General features: G+C 43.4%; 2 protein-coding genes across 4 annotated transcripts in view; one reads left to right on the forward strand and one right to left on the reverse strand.

Moving 5' to 3' along the window:
* Nucleotides 1–401: 401 nt before the first annotated feature.
* On the reverse strand, nucleotides 402–9,152 carry FASTKD3 (FAST kinase domains 3). Of its 2 annotated transcripts, XM_007191636.2 has the most exons (7): nucleotides 9,053–9,152; nucleotides 6,691–8,161; nucleotides 5,934–6,019; nucleotides 3,732–3,906; nucleotides 2,578–2,647; nucleotides 2,126–2,240; nucleotides 402–998 (listed from the first exon to the last, which is right to left on the reverse strand). In XM_007191636.2, exons 2-7 carry the CDS (start codon nucleotides 8,126–8,128, stop codon nucleotides 900–902), a joined length of 1,983 nt encoding a protein of 660 aa, XP_007191698.2. In that variant the 5' UTR covers nucleotides 8,129–8,161; nucleotides 9,053–9,152; the 3' UTR covers nucleotides 402–899. The 2 variants fall into 2 exon arrangements, 1 of the variants encoding a protein (XP_007191698.2); XR_003624268.2 differs by lacking the exon at nucleotides 402–998 and having other exon boundaries at nucleotides 2,161–2,240; nucleotides 2,578–2,761.
* A 90-nt stretch (nucleotides 9,153–9,242) lies between these two features.
* The window catches only part of MTRR (5-methyltetrahydrofolate-homocysteine methyltransferase reductase), a 36,841-nt gene continuing 21,198 nt past the window's right edge, over nucleotides 9,243–24,885 (forward strand). The window contains exons 1-5 of one of the 2 annotated variants that reach the window (XM_007191633.2): nucleotides 9,243–9,312; nucleotides 10,337–10,504; nucleotides 12,222–12,375; nucleotides 14,129–14,246; nucleotides 21,844–22,222. In XM_007191633.2, the coding sequence (XP_007191695.1) occupies nucleotides 10,376–10,504; nucleotides 12,222–12,375; nucleotides 14,129–14,246; nucleotides 21,844–22,222 (780 nt within the window). In that variant the 5' untranslated portion in view covers nucleotides 9,243–9,312; nucleotides 10,337–10,375. The remainder of the gene's footprint in view (nucleotides 9,313–10,336; nucleotides 10,505–12,221; nucleotides 12,376–14,128; nucleotides 14,247–21,843; nucleotides 22,223–24,885) is intronic. The other variant, XM_007191635.2, reaches the window with a different exon arrangement.

Genomic DNA, 24,885 nt, shown 5'->3' on the forward strand with positions numbered 1-24,885 from the left:
GGAAGCGGGCAGTCTCGTGGGACTGAGCCCTCAACCTGTGGGAGCTGGTGCTGCCTCCAGGTAGACGGTGTCAGAATGGAGTTGAATTGCGGGCCCCCAGCTGGTGTTGGGGCACTGCTGAGTGCTGTGTGGGACACCCACACCCCGCCCCCTTGGCCAACGCTTACACTGTAGTTGGGTGCAGAACCCTTTTACCCCGAAACTGTAACTTGACCGTAATGGGACAATGAAGCATCTGCAATGAACTAAAGAATTTTAATCCATGCTAAATTTAAAATTTAGAAGTTTCTCCTTCCAAACACCCCCCTAAAACCCTACTTAAGTTGCTTTTTTTACATCTTTATTCCTTTATTTAAAAAATTATTATATGTGTGTGTGTGTGTATATATATATATATATAAAGCTCCTATACCAATACAAAACATTATTAACTAAAGGGTTATTTCTGCATAAGTCTACAATTATATATGTTTACATCCAAAGTACTAGTCTATTTTTCATTGCTCCTTTTCCTTACCATATATTACTTCCTCTAACAAAATACAAAAGAAAAAACCGGGAGATAAAATTTCTTCCTTACATTTGTTAGAAGAGGAAACAAAGGTCTCTCAAGAATATATTTTCAGTTAGCAGATAACTGTCACAAAACGCAAGACTTAAAATTATGACACTTACTCATTACACTCCTTTATTGTACTTGATCGATTCTGTCTGATGTATAAAAGTATCCGATACCAGTATTAAATGAAGGTTAAAATTAATTTTAAATTTGCTACTGATAAGTGTATACACGGTATAAGGAAACTACAGACCCCTTTCAGATCACCACAGTCCATAAATAAACGGCTAATCTGCAAGTTCTTTCACTATTTGAGTTCTGAAGTCAGTATTCATTCTTGTTACCAGTGACCACCAGAGTTTTGAGAAAATAGTTTTCTTTGTAAATATTCCACTAATTCAAGTCTTGATTTCAGCATCTCAATCTCGTAATAGGGGATCTGTAAAGAGAGGAAAATAAATCCATCCTCATGCTTCATAATCTGAAATTACCTTCGGTTTGGTTACCCTGTCCGCCTATCACACCCTCCCCACAGCAGCGTGTAGGCTCCCAGCAGGCAGAGATCCCAGCGGTGCCTGTAACGGCGCTGCCAGGTAGCAGAGGCTCAACAATAGGTGGAATGTCTAAATAAGAATCAGACGTGATCCCTGCCCTCAAGGAACTTACAAGTTAGGTGCTAACTTAAAATATACAAAAAGTAGGCAGTAATACTAAGCAGAACATGCAAAACAAATTGGTGCTCTAGTGCTGAGAGGGAGTTGACACTTTAGATTAGGGTGAAAGGTCAACCTGAGCTGGGAGTTGATGAACAGCCCGAATTTAGACACTCAGAGAGGTGGGGACCACCTGACTCGCATGGGCAAGGGAGAAAGGCCAGACAGAAGAGACCACTGAGCTGGGAGCACAGGGCCTGGCTGCGGGCAGACCTCGAAGGGTCTAGAATGTTGAGATGTAGACGTAGTCTTTATCCCATAAGCAGTAAAGAAACAATGAAGGTTTCTAGGCACACACTGGCACGATTCACTTTAGGAAAATTAATCTGGGTGTGTACAAGACGGAAAGGAACAAAGTAACCAGACAGGAAAGCAGAGAGCAGATTGGTAGACAGCTTAGAGAATGGAAAGCTCCATGGACGTGCATCGCGACTCATCACCTAAGACCTTGCTAAGTGATCTACGATGTAAATACAAATAAGAGTCTTAAACACTAAAAACTGATGAAGATCCTGCTTTTAATGGGTCATCTTGTCCATTCTAGTCATTAAATCAAAGGGAAATTAACACAAAACAGATATTCCAATAATTTAGTAATTCTAAAAGCAAAGTAAAGCACAGCTTATACAGAATTTAGGGATGTCTCACTTTTGGAAAAGAGAAAATTTGAAAATTGTGATTTCAAATTACAAATCAAGAGACTTAAGCCTAATGAACAAAGCTGGCATTTAAACCAGACTTAAGAGTCTTGGTCCACTTGGCTGGCATACTACTTAGTACCCTGGAAAAAGCAAATCTGAACTAGAAACGGCTTTTAGGGGAAAAAAAAAAAAAAAAAAAGGCAAAACCATACCTGAACAACTTGATAACCAAGTAAGTACAGATGTCTTTGTTTAGTAGCTTCCTTTCCCAGTAAGTGTTTGCTATTCAAACAAAATCTTTTTGGACCATCAATGCACAGTGCTACCCTAAAAAACCAAAGAGGAGAGGGAAACTTAATTTTTAAAACAATCCGAAGTATTTATATGGTTTTAGCTGCCAGAGTTTATTTGGGATTTGGCTATTCCTTCGTGCCAATATTATTTTCAAATGAATCATGACTGTTATCCATTAATCTGTTGAAAAAGCACTCAACTTAATTAAATTAAGGTTCACAAGATATTACACGGAATTTCCAAAACTGGTATGCCATAGTGTTTTAATTTTCAGAACCATGTCTACTTTTTTCGCTTTCTTAAGAAAACAATCCCTGTGTATTACCCTCAATAAGTCTTATAACATATAAACCACAACAGTTTTCTTTACCTTTTATGTATATCTTCATCAACGGTAAATGGTAATACAAATCCGTCTTCATCTAATTTAATTTCAACATCTGGTAAGAGAAGAAAGGGAAAATCCTTCGTGTGATACCCTCACAAACACTAGCTTCCTTTTCTCCTTGTTGTTTGGATCTCGTCCACACTGCGTTTATCAACTGGGCAAAAGGCTGCAAAGTAATGACCACACCAGACAATGGTGAGAATTTTAACTTCATCAGAGCTTTGCCCAACCAAGTCAGCTTTAGACTAAGAGGGCCTCCACTGCACTAAAACAAGGAGGGGGCCCTCAAGGTATCTGGGGCACGATGTGACTCACACACACTTTTACTCTCCTTATAACAACTGGTGGGAATAGTGAAGAAAATCCTTTGAGTAAAGTCAGACACCTGCGCAACTGGCACCTTGCATCCCTGGGGCTCCAGTGCCCAGGGAAGGTGAAGCAGCCGGCAGCCCAACACGCGGGCCCCGGGCACCGGCAGCCTCCCCCTTCCCTCCTTGCCAAAGGAGCCCATAAAGGAGGGGAGCGAGATGGGACCACCTGAAGCCTAGAAGCACTGTCCTCCCTGAGCTCACTGTCCTTTACTCATCGATCTGAAAGGAGAAGGACTTTGTGGTCAGCGCCGTCTGCGGTGATGCAAATGCTTAGACCTGCTACTGAGCACTTCGAGTGCGGCTAGTGCGACTGGTGACCTGATATGGGAATTTTCAAAATTGGAATTAATTTAAATTTAAGTAGCTACTGGTATGTGTGGCTATTACATTGCACAGTACTGGCCAAGAGGATGAGAGCAGCTAACAATTACTGAGCACTTACTGTCTCCCAGGTATTAGTCTGAGTCACCTCATTTTGTCCTTAAACAAGTCTTTGAGGTCACTACTCCTCTTACTCTCATCTTGCAGATGAGGACAAGCAAATGCATGCCCCGCAAGGATGCCCAAAGGCGTTCGGCTACTATGTGGCTAACGTGGAGTCCTGACTCTTCAGCCCTACCGCCCACCCCTGTTCCAATTTGCCTTCAGGGAAGGGCCAACTTCATTTTGTTTCCAGACCTTTGGTGGCTACTAAGCCCCACGTGTTCCATCAGAGGACAGCACGCTGAGGTTTAGTTAACAACAACAAAACTCCCTACTACTTACCTATCGTGTAACAATAGGGTGTTAACACTTTTGAAGCAAAATACAATCTTGCTCCTAAAAGGTCAATCAGTCCAATCATCACAGATTTATAAAGCTGAAAATCCATGGGGGTCTCCAGGTAAGAGCACGGAGTAAGAAATGATTTCACTTGATATTTAGGAAGAAGTTTTGGACCCTAAAAATGTATGTGCAAACACGAGAAAGAAAAATAAGATACAAAATCAGAGAATAAAATGAAGGTTGCCTGAGTATAAAAGTCTGATCCAATATTACTTTATAGGCAAGATGCTTCTCCAGGACTTATGACAAATACCTTTCTCAAAATGACAATGCCAAATATTCTTGTTATAGTTCAAGCCCAATAGTCCAAAATATCTTTTAAATGTGTTTTAAATGTAGCCAATGGTCACTGAAAGAAAGAAAGAAAGAAAGAAAGAAAGAAAGAAAGAAAGAAAGAAAGCAAGCAAGCAAGCAAGCAAGCTCAAGAAACATCTTTGGAACTCTCAGAATTGCTTTAAGGGCCTTGAGGAAACCCAGCTGAAGTTTTTAATAGTGGGAATTGTGATAAAGCTGACATTTCAATTTAGAAAGAAAAGGACAGCTATGTAATAATGGTGCTAGCAGTTGGTTATCCATCTGGAAAAGAACTAAGTTAGAGTCTGCCACACATTACAGACTATAATCTATTTCAAGTAGATTAAAGATCTAAACATAGTATGGAAAATAATATTTTTTAAATTTAGTAAAATATTTATATTACCTTAGGAGTCATAAAATATTCCTAAACAATATAGGAAACCCAGCAGCCATAAAAAATGAATAATTTGACTACAGAAAACTTAACAATTTCTGTATAGCAAAAAGGCATCATAAACAATATTAAATTAAAACTAAAGCAATTTAAAACCACAAACCAGGAAGAAATACGTACAACGTACATAACAGTTAATACGTTTTACAATGTGTTCTAGGACAAAAAACAAATACAAAAGAGAAAGACAAACAACCCTATAGAAATAGGAATTAAGGTGTAACAAGGCAATTGATAGCAAATGTAAATGACCAGTAAACATTTGAAAATATGCTCAACTTCATTATCGCTCGTTAAAGTGCAACTGAAGCATGTGACATGACATTTCACTGAGTCGAATGACAAAATTAAAGGGACTAAGAACACACTGCAGCAGAAATGGGGAGACGTGGTCACCTTCATTCACTGCTGGTGAAATATGACATCTACAACTATACGGGAAAAAAAAATCTGTCAGTCAGTCTCTATTGAAAATTAATCCAGTAATCCCACATTCAGGAATCTAGTCTTTAGATTAAAACAACAAAAAGGTTCCAGTATGAAAGGATATGTAAGTATGTTTATGACAGCATGGCTGATCAAGACAAACGTTGGAAAAAGCCTGAAAATCCATCAATGGTGGGACAGTAGAATAAATACCGTGAAATATCAGACCATTCTTTAAAAGTATCTATTTGATCTTTATCTATTACCCCTGAGGAATGTCCACGATATACTGGGAATAAAAGCAAATTGTAGTTTGAATAGTCCCATTTCATGAAAAGAGAGAAACTAGATGGTGTTTATGAGCTACTCATAAACATGGTTCAGTCAAGTATGGAGAACAGGCAGGAATGAGCAAGTCCGGAGGTACCATTTCTGATCCTAAACAACATGCCTGATTAAGTTAGGAGAATGAATCCTTAGAAAGCTTTATACAAAGCTTGAACTCCATGTAAAATGAATTCTATCACGTAAGAGTGAAACTTCTGCTTGGTTTAAGAACATACTCAGGAATGGTTCAGGATTTGTTCAGTGCATAAATTCACACTTCTGTATCCAACAGCCATGGGGAATGCTAAAACCCTTTAAAATCCCTAGAGTAAGTCTAGGAGCACTAAGACTCATAAGCCCGCCACACTTAATAAAACCTTCTAAGAATCGTACACCGTAGGAAGTGGCTCTTTCAAGGACAAGAACACAGGAATAGGGTCCATTTATTAGAGAAAAGGCTATCTGGTGGCAACTACTCCAAGTGAACGAAAATTCTGCTTTCTAATGAGGTTACTGAGAAAGCTCAAAAGAGAAGGAACTTAAAAGATTCGGGAGCGGGGGAAGTGTTGGAGAGGAAGAAGGAGGCAAAAGAATACCATCCCTGTAGGGAAATAAAGCAAGGCAGCTCATGCTTTTACCTTATAGAACGGGCATTCTAGAATCGCGGTTAAGAAAAGTTGGGTCAGTTGTGCTAGGCTCAGTCTGTCCAAATAGGGCTCTTCACCTGAAATACAAAGCATCCCAGTCACAGATGGGTTTGAACTTTGGTGCGTGTAATAAGAGAAAAGAATGTCCAGAATGCACACTAATGAATTCACGCCAGTAAGGTACTTTTAAATGACACTAGGAAAAGAACTTGTTAGAATTAATTATACCTTCTTGCCTCCCATCTCAATGAAATCTCATTTTGGCTTCCAAGAACGCATGCTCCTAACTAGAGAATACAATTAAACATGACAAATGTATGTTAGTAGAATTTGTGGGAATTTCCTTTACCTACGGAGATCTAGATTCTGGCATATTTGGGTGGCTTTGAATTAAGATGAACATCTTCTCAAAAAGAAGGAGTGATACAGTTGTTCTCATCAAAGATGCTAACATGTAATTGTGACACTGCCACAGGCGTCACCAGATCCCTGCAAGAAGACTCAGTTTCTCAGCTGGGGCAGCAGAGTCTGTTTACCCGAAACTGTTTTCTCTCTCCATGCAATGTTCTAGCATTCTTTAATTCTGTGTTTACATTAGCATCTGCAGCTTCAGATTTCTTCGTTAGATCGTTATGGAAGAAAAAATAAAGGCAAAGCACTGCTCAATAAAAAAGGTACATATGTGCCTTGAAAACATCGCAAGTTCAAATGCTAAGTTTTCTACTCTCAGAAGTAATAACCAACTCACCTTGCAGCTGCTGAAGAAAATACGGGCTGAATATTCTGGCCATAAAGTTGACGGGATGGCATTCAATAAGTGAACATGAATGGAGAAGTTTCAATAGTGTTTTGGGTGGAAAATAATTGAAACGAGTTAACAGTATGTTTTCTAGCTTCCTAAATAAAGCAGAGGCATTTGGTGGCAAATAATTGAGTTTTCCAAATGGTTCAATTAACTCAGCAGTTTGATTAGGTGAAAATTTTTCTGACTGACAAACAAAAGTTTCTGCCACTGCATCGAGGATGGGTTTTGAAAAAATCAGCTTTCTACTGCAATACTCCATGACTTTGCTGACAACCTCGGGATCCAGAGTGAGACAGAGTGAAGCGACATGTTGCTCCAGGGCTTTTGTAAAAAATCTGTCATTGTGCCCAAAGTAGATGAATGCCTCTAAGACTTCTCTGAGCTCTTCACTAGTGAAATGAGGGATATGCCTCACAACATATTTACCCAATTTTATAACCAGCGGAAGTGCCTGAGTTTGATCAAGGACCACCAGGGCAGTGAGCATTTGGCTCAGCAACTTAGGACTCAGGCTGGAAACTACTGACAGAGAAAAGTTATTCATCTTATTTAAAAACGTCTGGTGTTGGTCAGCTTTTTCAGGACATGCCTGCAGTATTCTGTAAAGGGTCACAATATCCTCGGGGGTAAATTCTTCCAAATTTCCACCTTGCAGTTGATATATAATCAGGTCTAGTGTCGAACAACCCGGACCTTGCAGTTTAATCAGACTTTCCCCCAGGATACAAAGACTGTGAATGTCCAGGCTACCCCTTTCGAGACGATGCTGGCACTCTGCCAGGAGCTTCAGCAGCAAGCGACTTTGGGGATCCACATACAACAGGGTCAGGGCTTGCAAAGCAGTCACCAAACCCGTGTTTGACAGATTTGAGGGGTCCTGTGCAAACTGATTACACAAAGCTTGAAAGGCACTATTCTCCAGTATTTCTTTCGGCAACCTTTGATCATCACCTTTTTTTTCCATTTCACAAATCCGATGTAAGGCTCCTGCTGCCATAGTATCAGGCAAAGTCTGCAGCGTGCTTATAAAATGTAAGACTTCTTCCGATGAAGTGAAGCTGTTTAGTCTCCTGTAAAATATCTGTTCATCCACATTTTTAACACTGTGTTCAGACCTGTCCCAAGCGTGTACTTGAGAGGACACTGGCTCACCAACTGGATGAAGGTCATTTCCGTTTTCTGAATGGAACTTTTTAGAATGGGCATGATGGAACCTGACCCTAACAGGCTCAAGTTGCAGTGACCAGAACCATGGACACAGATGCTCCTTGACTGTCTTGTGAACACAATTTACACGGTGAGTTTTCAGACCAGCCAGAGCTCCATGTATCCGAAAATCCGATAAATGACAAAGGTTCCTCCGCAAGGTAATTAAAGCCATGCCACCAGACTCTCAACTCCTCTTGATTTATAACTACGTTAAAAGAATAAAAGAACACGGTCAAATATATTAGAACACAGTTTATTCAACATCAATGCTTATGGAACTAAGGATGAGTACCCCAAAAGGAATGATTCCCCCTAAACATTGCCCACCCAAACAGAAGTACCAGAAGAGCAGCGTCTCTGCACCCTAGAGCTTAGAACAGCGGCTGGATCTCGTAATAATCGCTCTCATTTGCCAAGCAATGCTGTACTTAATTCTCCCAACAACACAACGAATTAACTACTTCGATGTCATTTTAGAAACGAGGAAACTGAAGTACAAAGATGTCACGTGGTCCAGTTTACACAGCTATTAAGGGGCAGAGCTAGGCTTCAACTCAGGTAGTCTGGATCCTAAGTACGCCTCCTATGTGTTGGTTGATGGAAGGAATTGCGTTTGGTTCAACTTCCCCCCAAAAGGCAACGGGTAAAGTGGCCATTAATTCGGATGGGTCAAAGCAAGGGTGAAAAAAGCGCTTAAAGGGCCTTGAGATGCTGGTTTCCCCTCAGAGTTAGGATCTTGTTCCAGGACCGAGGAACAAGAAGGTCTAGCTTGGCAGATGGGAAAAATACAATGCCCGTAGAATAAAAACAGTAAAACGCTGGTCAACGACGGAGTAAGGTGGGCGGCGCGCCCACACCTGAACACCCCCGCTGTGAAACCTGGGAACACGAGTGCGCGGGACGGGGAGGATGGGGGGCCCCGGGGACCGCGTCCTCCCTGGAGGGAAAGGACCCCACGGGCCGGGCGCACCCCCAAACCGGCGCCCTGGAAGGGCGGGAGCGGCGCCCGAAGAGCGGGGCGAGCCAGGGAGCGCGGGCGCCTTAGCGAAGCCGCGGGCCACGCACGCCGGGCCGGAACAACCGAGTGGACACCTACCGGACTCAGCGCGCCGGGTGACCCAGCAAACCCTGAAGGTACCCCAGCCGCGTGGGCCTCCGTACGCGCGCGCCGCGCCGGGGCCCAGCGCTTCGGCGCCTGCGCCTGGAGGGGAGCCGCCCCACGCCCGGCGCGCCGTGATTGGCCCAGCTCCTTTCCCGAGCTTCTTATTGGTCTCGGGCGCCGACTGTGTGCGCAGGCGCGGGAGCAGGGGTCGCGGTACCTGCGCTTCCCCCAGCGTCCCAGGCGGACGCCCGCAGGTGAGGGCGAGGCGGCCGCAGCTTCCAGATCTGGGCGCCCGCCCAGCACGGGCCCGAGGGGGGTGCGGCTCGGGGTCGGCAAGGGCACCGGCCTCCGCGCCCCCGCGTCCCTCCCCCGGCCGGGCTGGGCGCGCGCGCGTGGGTCAGGACCCCGGCCCCTCGGGGCTGCGGGCGTCGCGCGCGGAGGGTGGGCTGCACCGGGGACTCGGCCTTGAGGCCTCCCCGCTGCCTCTGGGAGCGGGTCCCCGGCGGCGGCGCGGCGTTTGCACAGCGGAGCCGGTCCCGCAGGTCCCTGTGGGCCCTTCCTCCGTCGGCGTCTTGTTCGGAACACTTTTCTAGACGGGGTCAAAGGGCACATTCGGGCGCAGGGTCAGGCGAGGGTGTCCGGACGGGGCGCCGGAGAGTCAGGAATGTTGGGAGCGCGGACCCGGCCGGACGCGGGCTCCTGCTCCGCTGTTTGTCCGCCGGACCTTGCCCTGCGGGTGCCGGCGAGCCGCCCCCGAGAAATGCGGGGTGCAGTAGCGGCTCCACGAGGTCGTTATGGGGCTGAGGGGCTCATGCTCTGAAGCTCCTAGGACCGTGCGTGGCTCCTGGGAAGGGCTCCGGGTCCTTAGCTTTGATAATACGCGGTGCCGTTTCCATCAACCGTTGTTTTCGTCGGGTGGCTGCGGTCATCGTCCCCGCTCTGAAGGTGCGGGAGCTGAGCCACCGGTCAGTTGAGAAGCTGGCCTAAAGTTCTGCTCTTGTGAGTGATCCATCGTGGCTGGATTCAAGCCCCAGTAGTCTGGCCCCAGAATGTGATTTGAGAGCCGCGGAATTCGAGCTTCATACCTTGATCCTCCTTGGTTTAATGAATTCTCTCTCTTCAACCTTTAGAATTAATGCTAACAGACAAACTTAGAAGCATATTTAGTATTATCTGTGGATATTGTTGAAGTTATTTTAAGTTAAGAGAATTCATACCTGCAGGTTGATTACTGCCTCATTAGAAAGGAAATCCCTTTTTCCCTTTTCTGTTTTCCAGTGTAACTGTTACAGCTGTAGCAGCAGATGCTTTGAAGTGATGAAAAGGTTTTTGTTACTCTATGCTTCGCAGCGAGGACAGGCACAGGCCATAGCCGAAGACATAAGTGAAAAAGCAGTTGCATATGGATTTTCTGCAGATCTTCATTGTATAAGTGAGTCTCACAAGGTAAGTCATGATTTTTTCGGTGTTTCATACTTTGAAGTATTCTGGTTGGGAAGCGACGTTAAACAACAAAGTGGGACGCCGAATGCCACCATGATCCTTTTTTTCTTTTAACACTTAGAGATTTATTTTATGAACTGTGTTGCAAGATTCCTGCCAGTTTTTTTCTACGTGTGTGTGTGTGTGTTTTTTGAATTAAACTACATAGTCTTAAAAACTAAGACGAGTAACTACTCTCAACTGTAGATGGAAATAGTAGTATTCGCCTTGTTTTTCTCACGGGGTGCCTGGGAACAAATGAGGTCTGCGTGTTAACAGGAACATGGGCGCTTTCCACCTCATGAATCCCGCTGCCCCGTTTGTAACTTCCCTGAAATTCATGCCAGAGTTCCTCCAGGTGAAGAACCATTGAATTCTTTTGTGAAATAGAATTTAAAGTGGAGGTGGAAGGATCTGCAGAAGACTTGGGACTGCTTGTTTTTAATCACGTTCAGCCTCTGGAGAAGTTCCCACCTTGGGATACATGAGATCGTAACAGATCTGTGCCCAAACCAGCTGGTTTGATTGAGACCCTCAGATTATAGTTTCATACAGTTCAGGCCCTAGCAACGAGCAGGGGCTCCTCCCTAATACCACACAGTGATGTACCAGCCACTAAACCCTCGAATTCGGCTCAGCACTTGAAAGCCCACCCCTGCAGTGCACCCTCGCTCAAGTTCACAACCGCCTCTGGTCTTTCCCGCATCTCTAGTTGTAAAGACTAGCCTGTCAGCAGCAGAGGTGAATTATAAACTCAGTGCATAGCAGGGAAACCATCAAGTTCCGTGATGCAGCAGGGCTAGGGTGGCCCCCATGGAGTCATTCACCCAGCAGGGAGGGTCCTGGGGGACACCAGCAATCGCAGGGTCCGTGATTCTACAGCACCTTCAAAGTGAATTCACATTGCTGCTGCCACAGGGTGGAGTACAGTCCAAATCTGTGACTACAAACAAAGTCATTAGCATCATATAACCAGCCCTGGTTTGACCCCCTCACCAGTGACCCCAGTGGGGTCAGCAGCTATTTGAAAGTTAGGTGAGTAGTGAATTTTTTGGCTGCCACCGTAGTCATGTTGTTTGCTCTTCCCAGCTGAGTGATTTCTCCAATTGTTCCTGATCCAAGTTTAAATTGATAGCTCTCTGCTTCCTAGATCACGGTAGTCTTTTTCAAAGTAAAGTGACTTTAAACTGCATAGAGTTGTGTTGTGTTCTATAAGCCCGGTAAAATGTTAGCTCAAATCTTTACCTGTTACATCAGCATGAAAAATAAAGTGATGAGTTCCTTTGTGCCACGTTAGATGATACCCTTGAGGAGCAGAGCTCACGGAGTCGATACGAATAGAGATAGGGAAGTGCTTTATTGGAAATACTTCGATTTAGTTGAGAATTAGAATAAGGAAACTTGGTTTGTAAGGCTCGGAAACACTGATGATCTCAGTTTACCACTGACCGTATTCTCGGCTCTCTGGAACCCTGAGGGAGTCGGGCCCTTCCTGACAGCCAGGTTTCCTGATTTCTGAAGAGTAACACTTTCTTTGCCAACTTTAAAATGCTCTGTGTACCTCTCTGCCATTATGCGCTCCAGACAACAAGACGGAAAATTAACCTGATTACTTTGCTGATGTGTTAAGTCAAAAACACATGCAGCAATAGCTCTCTGACATGACACCCTTATTTTATAGTATGATCTGAAAACTGAAAGAGCGCCTCTTGTGGTGGTGGTTTCTACCACGGGCAACGGAGACCCGCCAGACACAGCCCGCAAGTTTGTTAAAGCCATACAGGACAAGACGCTGCCGAGTGACTTCTTGGCTCACCTGTGGTATGGATTACTAGGTGTGGACTGTATTTTGTGCATTTACTGTTCTGTTGCTGCTGGATTTAACTCTGGTATCTAAATGTATCTTTCAAAGCCATGGTGTGTGATTGCCTGGGTTTTGTCTTTTTTGGGTTTCTGTATAAATACTTTATGTATGTATAAATTTGAATGTAAATAAGGTGCTGTTTCTCCAGTCTTCACCCCGCTGCAGCTCCTCTGCAGAGCCCCTGAGTAGCACCTTAACCCCGGGCACACACCAGATTCAACCAGGAAATATTTTCACGATGTTAGTGGCCAGGCCCCACCCTAAACCTGCCAGAACAGAATCCCTGAAGGAGCGACCTGGCATGCTGGTGATTTTTTTGTCGTTGTTGTTGTTTTTTTAAAGCTCTCAGGTGGATCTGATGGTTTCCCTAGGCTAAGACCCATTCCCCTAGGATGTGGTTGTCAAGCCTGGCCATGCACTGGGATCCGCTGGGGGAGTTTTCCTTCCAATTCCATTATTTTGAGCCCCCCTCCAGTGATTCTGACTTAATTGTTCTGAGGTAGGGTCCTGGTATCAGTATTTTTAAAGCTCCCAGGTGACTCTAATATGTATCCCAGCTTAAGAAGCACTGGCCTAGGGCTCTGTGAAGTATAGGTTTAAAATATTAAAGGATCAGAAGGGACAGCTCAGCAAGATGGGGCACTGGAGAGGGAATTCAGGGTCCATTTGCCTGGCTTGTGATCTGTATTCACCTTTGAGAACTATTTTGGGGAAGGTATCTAGGAAGGATGGAATGTGCTATGATAGATAATTGGTTAGAGATTTGAGGTTGTGACCCTGGCCAAGATCTGTCGTGTAATGTATTCAAGAGAGCATTTTAGAGTGTTCACATCTTTTTAATTTGTTTTTTTCCAGTTTCTTTATTTTCAAGAGTGAACATGTATGTATTGCTTTAAAAATTCCTCAAAAAATTATTTAAAAGGAAACACTGAAGCTTATCCAACCGTTTTAGTCAGTCTTAGGCCCATATATGGACCCACCAGTTGCTCACCTCATTCTTGTAGGAAAAATCCAGGAAGACAATTAAACAACTAAGAAATTTAAGCTTTTAATTTTAAATTTTCAACTAAGTATGAAAATATTAGTCCATTTCTTACCAGGAAACATGGAAGCAATTCTTAATTTATCCAACACAGAAACAGAGCAAATAAATGGTTGTTTGTGTTTCAGATGTAACCTCTTCATGTTCTAGATTAGGAGTCAGTAAACGGTAAAGGACAAGATAGTAAATATTTTAGGCTTTGCAGGCCACTGGTCTCTATACCATCTACTTATCTCTGTTGTTGTCGCTTGAACCTGCCATAGCAAGGTGTGAACCAGTGGACCTGGCCGTGTTCCAATAAAACTTTATTTACAAAGACAGTGGGTGGTAATTGGCTCACAATTGGTTATACTTTGCAGGCCCTGCAGTAGATTGGAAAAGTCTGCAAATACAGATATTACCTGTTTTTAATCCTTGTTTATAGATTGCCATATTTTTACACAGATTCATGGAAACAAAAATGTGAGATTTCTGTTAATAGTGGTCCTAAGTATTTATTTGTTTCTATTTGTATACTTAGTATTTCTCAAGGAAAAAATAAGAAAATGTGAAGCTATACATTATTTCTTGTTCCATCAACAACAGCATGGAGTGGTATTGTTTTAAACGTTTTGTTTCTCTCTTCTGTATGTGGTTAAATTTAAACCTTATTGCATACTGATAACCTATTTGGGCTCTTTAGGTCTGGGTGATTCAGAATACACGTACTTCTGTAATGGGGGGAAGATAATTGATAAACGATTTCAAGAGCTTGGTGCCCAGCGTTTCTATGACACTGGCCATGCGGATGACTGTGTAGGGTAAGAGCAACGTATTTTCTGTCACTTCCAGTAAACCTTGTTTGTACATGATGAAAGTTAGTGAGTTTATAAAAGGGGTTCACTTTTGATCTAGCACTAAACTTCGATCTTGAAAGTCTTATTTTAGTTTTGTTAGCTGTCTTTAATTCTAGCACCAAAGAAGACCATCCAGAGTTTCACTTACCTATTTTGCTGATTTTTTTGTGTGTGCCTTATCCATCTCAGTATCTGTTAATGGAAGAAACTAGGAAAGGTTCCCCAGTACAGTTACCTTAGTCTTAAAAGTGTGTAGGTGTTTGCAAAAAGTCAGCATTTTCTTTAGGCACTTGGCTAGCGTGTGCCCACGGGAGCGACTGGACTCGGGACCTCCCACATGGAGGGTGCCCAGCGGCCAGGAGTTACGGTTGGAGGAGGCGGGTCAGAGGCCTTCCCGGCACACTGGCTCCTCGGTGTTCTCCCTCCTGTTGGCCACTTGCCACCATGCCAACCGGAAATATAATTTCTATTTCATTAATTTTTTTCTTGTTTTTACAATTCAGCATTTCACTCTATGTGCCACCTTTCAAATGTTCTTAATGTCTTAATTCAGAAACCTTACATGTACTGTGCTACAACTTATGCTGTCATTTATCCTTGAACTGCTTTAGCCAGAAAACAGCACACACACGCCTTTGATTTTTTTTCTACTAGGCAAATCTCACCCACCAGATCTGTGTTTATGCATCATGACAAGTTCAGCAAAGGTCGTGCTTTTCTACGTATATCACCTTGCACGGGCGTGTTGGAGACGCTTCTGTTTCCCCATAACTCAGCCTTTGAGTCCACTACATCCGTCGTTTTCTGCAGCTGTGATACTGTGGGTTTGTTCCATCTTCCGAGGGCACATGTCCTTTCTGGTAACAAAGCTCTACCACATTTCCTTGCGCGTTATCTTTTAGTTTTGTCCCTTTGTATTGGGCTTCTGCCCAACCCCAAACCTTGTTGGCATTAAATGTTTATTGTCCTGTATGAGCTGTTTAATTGCTAAACCCCCATAAATCCATTAGTCCTATTGCTCAGTTCATTTTTTACTTCAAAGGCTTTCGACTTCCCTGTTCATCTATTGGATCAAGCATTAAAATTCTTTTTTTTAACATCTTTCTTGGAGTATAATTGCTTTACAATGGTGTGTTAGTTTCTGCTTTATAACAAAGTGAATCAGTTATACATATGTTCCCATATCTCTTCCCTCTTGCATCTCCCTCCCTCCCACCCTCCCTATCCCACCCCTCTAGGTGATCACAAAGCACAGAGCTGATTTCCCTCTGCTATGCGGTTGCTTCCCACTAGCTAGCTGTTTTACGTTTGGTAGTGTATATATGTCCATGCCACTCTCTCACTTTGTCACATCTTACCCTTCCCCCTCCCCATATCCTCAAGTCCATTCTCTAGTAGGGCTGCGTCTTTATTCCCATCTTGCCACTAGGTTTTTCATGACCTTTTTTTTTTTTTCCTTAGATTCCATATATATGTGTTAGCATACTGTATTTGTTTTTCTCTTTCTCACTTACTTCACTCTGTATGACAGACTCTATAACTCCATCCACCTCACTACAAATAACTCAATTTTGTTTCTTTTTATAGCTGAGTAATATTCCATTGTATACATGTGCCACATCTTCTTTATCCATTCATCCGATGATGGACACTTAGGTTGCTTCCATGTCCTGGCTATTGTAAATAGAGCTGCAATGAACATTTTGGTACATGACTCTTTTTGAATTATGGTTTTCTCAGGGTATATGCCCAGTAGTGGGATTGCTGGGTCGTATGGTAGTTCTATTTGTAGTTTTTTAAGGAACCTCCATACTGTTCTCCATAGTGGCTGTATCAATTTACATTCCCACCAACAGTTCAAGAGTGTTCCCTTTCCTCCACACCCTCTCCAGCATTTATTGTTTCTAGATTTTTTGATGATGGCCATTCTGACCGGTGTGAGATGATACCTCATTGTAGTTTTGATTTGCATTTCTCTAATGATTAATGATGTTGAGCATTCTTTCATGTGTTTGTTGGCAATCTGTATATCTTCTTTGGAGAAATGTCTGTTTAGGTCTTCTGCCTATTTTTAGATTGGGTTGTTTGTTTTTTTGTTATTGAGCTGCATGAGCTGCTTGTAAATTTTGGACATTAATCCTTTGTCAGTTGCATCATTTGCAATTCTTTTCTCCCATTCTGATGGTTGTCTTTTCGTCTTGTTAATGTTTTCCTTTGCTATGCAAAAGCTTTTAATTTTCATTAGGTCCCATTTGTTTATTTTTGTTTTTATTTCCATTTCTCTAGGAGGTGGGTCAAAAAGGATCGTGCTGTGATTTATGTCATAGAGTGTTCTGTTACGTTTTCCTCTAAGAGTTTATAGTGTCTGGTCTTACTTTTAGGTCTTTAATCCATTTTGAGTTTATTTTTGTGTATGGTATTAGGGAGTGTTCTAATTTCATTCTTTTACATGTAGCTGTCCAGTTTTCCAGCACCACTTATTGAAGAGGCTATCTTTTCTCTACTGTATATCCTTGCCTCCTTTATCAAAGATAAGGTGACCATATGTGCGTGGGTTTATCTCTGGGCTTTCTATCCTGTTCCATTGATCTATGTTTCTTTTTTTGTGCCAGTACCATAGTGTCTTGATTACTGTAGCTTTGTAGTATAGTCAGAAGTCAGGGAGCCAGATTCCTCCAGCTCCATTTTTCGTTCTAAAGATTGCTTTGGCTATTCGGGGTCTTTTGTGTTTCCATACAAATTGTGAAATTTTTTGTTCTAGTTCTGTGAAAAGTGCCAGTGGTAGTTTGATAGGGATTGCATTGAATCTGTAGATTGCTTTGGGTAGTAGAGTCATTTTCACAGTGTTGATTCTTCCAATCCAAGAACATGGTATATCTCTCCATCTATTTGTATCATCTTTAATTTCTTTCATCAGTGTCTTATAATTTTCTGCATACAGGTCTTTGTCTCCTTAGGTAGGTTTATTCCTAGATATTTTATTCTTTTTGTTGCAATGGTAAATGGGAGTGTTTTCTTAATTTCACTTTCATATTTTTCATCATTAGTGTATAGGAATGCAAGAGATTTCTGTGCATTAATTTTGTATCCTGCTACTTTACCAAATTCATTGATTAGCTCTAGTAGTTTTCTGATAGCATCTTTAGGATTCTCTGTGTAGAGTATCATGTCATCTGCAAACAGTGACAGCTTTACTTCTTCTTTTCTGATTTGGATTCCTTTTATTTCTTTTTCTTCTCTGATTGCTGTGGCTAACACTTCCAAAACTATGTTGAATAATAGTGGTGAGAGTGGGCAACCTTGTCTTGTTCCTGATCTTAGTGGAAATGGTTTCAGTTTTTCACCATTGAGGACAATGTTGGCTGTGGGTTTGTCATATATGGCCTTTATTATGTTGAAGAAAGTTCCCTCTATGCCTACTTTCTCCAGGGCTTTTATCATAAATGGGTGTTGAATTTTGTCAAAAGCTTTCTCTGCATCTATTGAGATGATCATATGGTTTTTCTCCTTCAATTTGTTAATATGATATATCACGTTGATTGATTTGCGTATGTTGAAGAATCCTTGCATTCCTGGAATAAACCCCACTTGATCATGGTGTATGATCCTTTTAATGTGCTGTTGGATTCTGTTTGCTAGTATTTTGTTGAGGATTTTTGCATCTATGTTCATCAGTGATATTGGCCTGTAGTTTTCTTTCTTTGTGACATCTTTGTCTGGTTTTGGTATCAGGGTGATGGTGGCCTCGTAGAATGAGTTTGGGAGTGTTCCTCCCTCTGCAATATTTTGGAAGAGTTTGAGAAGGATAGGTGTTAGCTCTTCTCTAAATGTTTGATAGAATTCGCCTGTGAAGCCATCTGATCCTGGGCTTTTGTTGTTGGAAGATTTTTAATCACAGTTTCAATTTCAGTGCTTGTGATTGGTCTGTTCATATTTTCTATTTCTTCCTGGTTCAGTCTCGGCAGGTTGTGCAGTTCTAAGAATTTGTCCATTTCTTCCAGGTTGTCCATTTTATTGGCATAGAGTTGCTTGTAGTAATCTCTCATGATCGTTTGTATTTCTGCAGTGTCAGTTGTTACTTCTCCTTTTTCATTTCTAATTCTATTGATTTGAGTCTTCTCTCTTTTTTTCTTGATGAGTCTGGTGAATGGTTTATCAATTTTGTTTATCTTCTCAAAGAACCAGCTTTTAGTTGTATTGATCTTTACTATCGTTTCCTTCATTTATTTTTCATTTATTTCTGATCTGGTCTTTATGATTTCTTTCCTTCTGCTAACTTTGGGGTTTTTTTGTTCTTCTTTCTCTAATTGCTTTGGGTGCAAGGGAGAAAAAATATAAAGGAAGAAAGAAAGAGGATAAAATAAAGTAAAATAAAGTAAGAAAAATAAAAGTTATTAAAATAAAAAATAATTATTAAGAAAAAAACTTTTTAAGTAAAAAAAAAAAAAATGAAGGACAGAACCCTAGGACAAATGGTGAAAGCAAAGCTATACAGACAAAATCTCATACAGAAGCATACACATACACACTCATAAAAAGAGAAAAAGGGGAAAAAATAATATATCTTGCTCCCAAAGTCCACCTCCTGAATTTGGGATGATTCGTTGTCTATTCAGGTATTCCACAGATGCAGGTACATCAAGTTGACTGTGGAGATTTAATCCACTGCTCCTGAGGCTGCTGGGAGAGATTTCCCTTTCTCTTCTTTGTTCGCACAGCTCCCGGGGTTCAGCTTTGGATCTGGTCCCGCCTCTGCATGTAGGTCGCCTGAGGGCGTCTGTTCTTCACTCAGACAGGACGGGGTTAAAGTAGCATCTGCTTCGGGGGCTCTGGCTCACTCAGGCGGGGGGAGGGAGCGGTACGGAGGAGGCGGGGCGAGCCTGCGGCGGCCGAGGCGGCGTGACGTTGCACCGGCCCGAGGCGCGCAGTGCGTTCTCCCGGGGATTTTGTCCCTGGATCACGGGAGCCTGGCCGTGGCGGGCTGCACAGGCTCCCGGGAGGGGCGGTGTGGAGAGTGACCTGTGCTCGCACACAGGCTTCTTGGTGGCGGCAGCAGCAGCCTTAGCGTCTCATGCCCGTCTCTGGGGTCCGTGCTGATAGCCGCGGCTCGCGCCCATCTCTGGAGCTCATTTAGGCGACGCTCTGAATCCCCTCTCCTCGCGCACCAGGAAACAAAGAGGCAAGAAAGAATCTCTCGCCTGTTCGGCAGCTCCAGACCTTTTCCCGGACTCCCTCCCGGCTAGCTGTGGTGCACTAGCCCCTTCAGGCTGTGTTCACGCCGCCAACCCCAGTCCTCTCCCTGGGATCTGGCCGAAGCTGGAGCCTCAGCTCCCAGCCCCGCCCGCCCCAGCGGGTGAGCAGACAAGCCTCTCGGGCTGGTGGGTGCTGCTCGGCGCCAATCCTCTGTGCCGGAATCTCTCCGCTTTGCCCCCCGCACCCCTGTGGCTGCGCTCTCCTCCGTGGCTCCGAAGCTTCCCCCCTCCGCCACCCGCAGTCTCCGCCTGCGAAGGGGCTTCCTAGTGTGTGGACACCTTTCCTCCTTCACGGCTCCCTCCCACTGGTGCAGGTCCCATCCCTATTCTTTTGTCTCTATTATTTCTTTTTTCTTTTGCCCTACCCAGGTACGTGGGGAGTTTCTTGCCTTTTGGGAGGTCTGACGTCTTCTGCCAGCGTTCAGTGGGTGTTCTATAGGAGCAGTTCCACGTGTAGATGTATTTCTGGGGAGGAAATATCTTTGGGGAAGAAGGTGATCTCTGCGTCTTACTCTTCCACCATCTTCTCCTCTCTCCCTAAAATTCTTGAATGTATATTTCTGCATCTCTTAAATTGTCAACCTAAGTACTCTTTTGTAAAATTAAAATATTTTCAAGGAGACACCTTGGCTTAAAGTACCACCACATTGAAGGGGTTAAGAATGTAGACTGGAGTCCATACATCTGGGTTCAAATCCTTGATTTTCCCCACTTACTGACTGTGAAACCTTGGTCAGATTACTTAAACTTTTTGTGCCTTGGTTTCTCCCTTGTAAAATAGATAATAATAGTACATGTTGTGTAAGGTTCTTTGGAGCATCAAATGAATTAATACAAGTTCTTATTTTAGAATAATGCCTGCCATGTAGTAAGCACGCAGCAAGTATGAGCTTTCTGATTTATGGGTATTATCATCTTATTATTTCTGAGTTGTGAGAATGGGGTGTTAAATGTAGCTGTCATTATTGAACTGCGGATTTTATATTCTTGCTCTTCCAAAGGCTTCTGAGGGATAGATGTACTGTGTGACCAAATTTGGAACTATGTACTGTGAGCACCAAATGAATATGATGAAATTATGGTCCAAGTTGCAATAACATGGAGGTCTAAAATGTCTCCTCTTAATTGTCATTTAGCTTTATGAATTGGAATTTAATTGATAACTTGTTTGAGTTGTGATTGAAAATGACAAAGATGTTATTCCCAAGGTCCTGATGCAGTCTTTCTTAGCAATTCTGTACACTCTGTGTACGGTTTCTGTTCAGGGAGTGTAGGGACTGTAATTGTTGAGCCCTCATACTTTGCTAGTAGTACATAGACTACTGTATTTTAAAATGTACTTATGATTTTTTTTTAAATTAATTTATTTTTGGCTGTGTTGGGTCTTCATTGCTGTGCGTGGGCTTTCTCTAGTTGCGGCAAGCGGGGGCTACTCTTTGTTGCGGTGCGCGGGCTTCTCATTGCGGTGGCTTCTCTTCTTGCGGAGCAGGGGCTCTAGGCACGTGGGCTTCAGTAGTTGTGGCTCGCGGGCTCTAGAGCGCAGGCTCAGTAGTTGTGGCTCACGGACTTAGTTGCTCCACAGTATGTGGGGTCTTCCCAGACCAGGGCTTGAACCCGTGTCTCCTGCATTGGCAGGCGATTCTTAACAACTGCACCACCAGGGAAGTCCCCTGTATTTATGATTAATTCAGCTCTCCTAAAGGATGCTTGCTTTTTTCCCCTGTGGTCAGCCTGCCTGGAAATTTTACCAGCATAATTGCTCAGAACTGATCGAAGGTTTGAATTATTAGTCAAAAGAGCGTAAATCTGGAGTGGTTTCTTGGTGATATTTTAATCTGTGGGAAACAAAGATCAGTAAATTAGCTAGGCAAAAAAAAAAAAAAAAGATGGTGCATTCGATTGATGTAATTATCATTTGTGATATTAGAGTAGACTTGGATTTTGGGTAAGTACTGTTAGCCTCATCAGAATTTAGCATGCCTCTTTAAAATTACAGCTTCTTAAATTACCAGCTCTGTTTTAGGAAGTTAAGAGGAATCACACTCCTATTACCTTTTACTAAATTATCTTCATTTTTGCTCTCTGAATTTTTTATAGCGCAGCGCTAATGAACACAATAATGTTCTGCTTTTTAGCTTAATCATTCATAAGTATTTTTTGTATTCTGAATAGCCTCCATATTTAGTGTTTTTGACAGTTGCACAGCATTCTGTCAAATGGACAGATTCTGCCATTATCCAATTGTTATGTATTTAAATGGAGAACTTAGGCATTTGTTTCTTTTTTCCTTTTTTATTACAACAATCCAGTTTAGAACTTGTGGTTGAGCCATGGATTAACGGACTCTGGGCTGCCCTGGCGAAGCATTTTCTGTTGAGTAGAGGAAAAGAGGAGATGAATGGAACTCTCACAATGGCATCTAATGCCTCCCGGAGGACAGACCCCGTGACACCGGAATTATTACACATTGAATCACAGGTTGGACTTCTGAGATTAGATGGTTCCAGACGAAAGGATGCTGAAGTTTTAGAGCAAAATGCTGTGAACAGAGGTCAATCGAATACATTGATTGCAGACTTTGAGCCCTCGCTTATCCGTTCAATACCCCCGCTTTCACAGGCCTCTCTGAATATCCCCGCTTTACCACCAGAATATTTACAGGTGCATCTGGAGGAGTCCTTTGGCCAGGTAAGCAGTTTTACTTTATGTGCCGTGGGTGGTGGTGGTGGTGGTGTTTTTTAAATTACATTATGATGGAGGCCAGCAGACTGTGGCGTGCAGGGAGAGTGTGGTCTCCCACCTCTCTTTTGTAAATAAAGTTTTACTGGAACCCAGCCATGGCCATCCATTCACGCGGTGCCTGTGGCTGCGTCAGCACTGCAGTGGCGGAACTGAGTAGTCACTGGAGAGGTGCTACCTCCACGCGTTGCACACCTGCTTGTGTTGTTATTCTTTGAAGAAGGGAATGGTTAACAGCTCAGTTTCTCCATTATTTTGGAGAATTAACTTCTTGGTTTCTCACTTTATATGTCAGCCAGATGAGGGCAAGTTGTTGTGGGCAGTCAGGAAATTATCTCAGCAGCTAAACTCAGAGGACTCATTTATAGGAAAATCTTTTCCCAGTATGGATTTTTGGTATTCTGGGTTACTCCACTTTGTGGGTTTTTCTTTTTCTTGATAATATCTTACACATATATTTTTGTCTATATTAAGTCTTTTGCTGTTTGCCTAGAGTATTTTTCCTGTCAATAAATAAATGACTTTAAAGTGGTCTTTAAATTTTTGAGCATCAAGTTGAATAATAGCTAATATTACCCCATGATTGCCAGTATATGGTACCCTGAAATTTCTTCCAGCATGCTTGGAATAAATTTCCAGTGCAGCCAATCTCGTAATGCGGAGCCAAGCCCTCTTTTTTAGAGTGGCTGATTGGAGTCCCACAGGGGCTTTCTTGCATAAACCACACCTTTAGTACAGCCATCATGTTTTCTTGTTTCTTTGTTTCTTTTTATTAAATGATGAACCATTTAGACATTTTAGAAACAATATAAGTACAGCTTTCTAGTTTACTAGAACTGTTTGCATATATCTGAGATGATATTAGTGTTTTTAGCATCATATTTTTATAGTGTTTTTCTAATGCATTCAGATAAACAGGTATGGTTTTATATGACCAGCCATGGGTTATTGCCTTTGCACTCATACTTCATTATTTATTAAGTGGGGTAATCACAGTAAGTACATTGTAGTCAGGGCTGGGACCAGGCATAGGTGGCTCTAGTGAACATGCCGGGCTGGTGGGAGCAGGGTGCGTGGGCGTGTGGAGAGCCAGCCCCCGTGTGCTCGCTGCAAGGATGGGTGCATGTGGCAGAGGCGGTGAGCGCTGACTGATCTGACAAGGCACTTCACTGAGGATCTGCTGAGAGTTTCTTTAATGGTAGGTATCATTAAGTAGGCTTGGTTGGTAATGTGGTTAAAAGATTTTTAAAAATCTCAACTATTTAAGGGAAACTTGCGTAAATCTGTTCAAAGGATATACCTAGAGGGTAAGGGGTTGGGGAAAAAAGTTTCCTTTTTTAGGGCATCCTCTTGGGATAATCACCTTGGGGGCAGGGTGGGTGGGGGAGGGGAGGGTGGAAGCAGGATTGGGCTGAGTGGGAAGCTGAGCTTCAGTGCAGCCATAAGAAAGCCTTGAGCTGGACCCACTCACGCCACACCGTCGTCTCCCCACCCCTTCTGCCTCTAACGCCGTGGGATCTCCTGGACTGTGTAGTACAAGCAGCATGGCCTCCGGTGAGCGTGTCACGGGGTCCTGCTGCAGAGCTCCTTCCTGCTCCAGGCCCCCTCAGAGCTGGCCACTTTTGTGTCACCTGGTGTTTGGGTTGGAGCGGTAGTTCAGCATCCCAGAGCCTGAAGAGAGGCCTGCCAGGTGTAATGCATCTCTCTCGGTGAAGTGAAGTGCAAGATGAGATAGTATATCCTTTACTTGGGAGGGGATGTCCTGACACGCACCAAACATTGGAATCCTAAAAACTGTACTTACACCACAGGCCCTCAATCTCCATACGGCACAGAAGACTTCAGCATCATCTGGTTAGCATAATGGTGTTGATACTGTGGACTAGGGTGATGTTTTGCTGAGCGTCCGGATGTTCCGCATTTATTCGCCCTGTCTTGTACCAGCAAGCAGGAACGATGTCATGGTCTTGGGGCAGTATTGTAAATGTTCAAGTGAAAGTGAACATGTCTGCTCCTCTTTATGGATAGAAATGGAAAAGAGCACCTTGGCTAAACCTTTGTCCACATGCCACGTGCCTGAGGCCGTGTTAACTGCTCTGTCAAAGAAAACCAACCATCCGCTGTTGGAGCTACTGCTTGTTTGAGTTTCTGGCATTCATTGTCATCCCCCAGGATCCGTCTGGTTTTTGCAGGGGCCAGGCTGGTGAATTCCATGGAGCTATGATGGACACCCTCCTGTGTCCTTTAGATTTTTAAGGATTATATTGCTATCTGCCTTTCCTCCTAGGATGCTATATTGTTTTTAATTCTATACCTTGATGAGGAGAGAGGCTGGTGTCAAATTCAGAGGCCTCGTCTTGGCCTTCCCCACTGTGACAGCTCTTAGCCCACGGGCCAGGGGTCCAGTGTGGGGTTATGCTCACTGCCAAGTGACCCGTGGACCCACTGAGCCGGGCTTGGGCCAGGACTCCATTTACTGCCTGGCCTCGTAGACCTCACTCTTACTGGGCCGTGATGACACTTGGGGTAACGGCATCAACTTGGACCGTCGTCCAGCAGTCCCTGAAGTACTGGGACATTCCCCTTGGCCCAGTGCACGTTTCCCCCTTGGG

Source organism: Balaenoptera acutorostrata, chromosome 2, assembly GCF_949987535.1.
Source record: "Balaenoptera acutorostrata chromosome 2, mBalAcu1.1, whole genome shotgun sequence".
Lineage (NCBI taxonomy): Eukaryota > Metazoa > Chordata > Mammalia > Artiodactyla > Balaenopteridae > Balaenoptera > Balaenoptera acutorostrata.

Excerpts from the sequence above, each read along its gene's own strand:
- FASTKD3 (XM_007191636.2), bottom strand. The coding sequence starts at position 8,128 with ATGGCTTTAATTACCTTGCGGAGGAACCTTTGTCATTTATCGGATTTT. Across the intron at positions 6,020-6,690 it reads TTTTCTTCAGCAGCTGCAAG|GTGAAGAGCCCTATTTGGAC; the intron begins GTGAGTTGGTTA and ends TTTGTATTTCAG. Across the intron at positions 2,241-2,577 it reads GATGAAGATATACATAAAAG|GGTAGCACTGTGCATTGATG; the intron begins GTAAAGAAAACT and ends TTGGTTTTTTAG.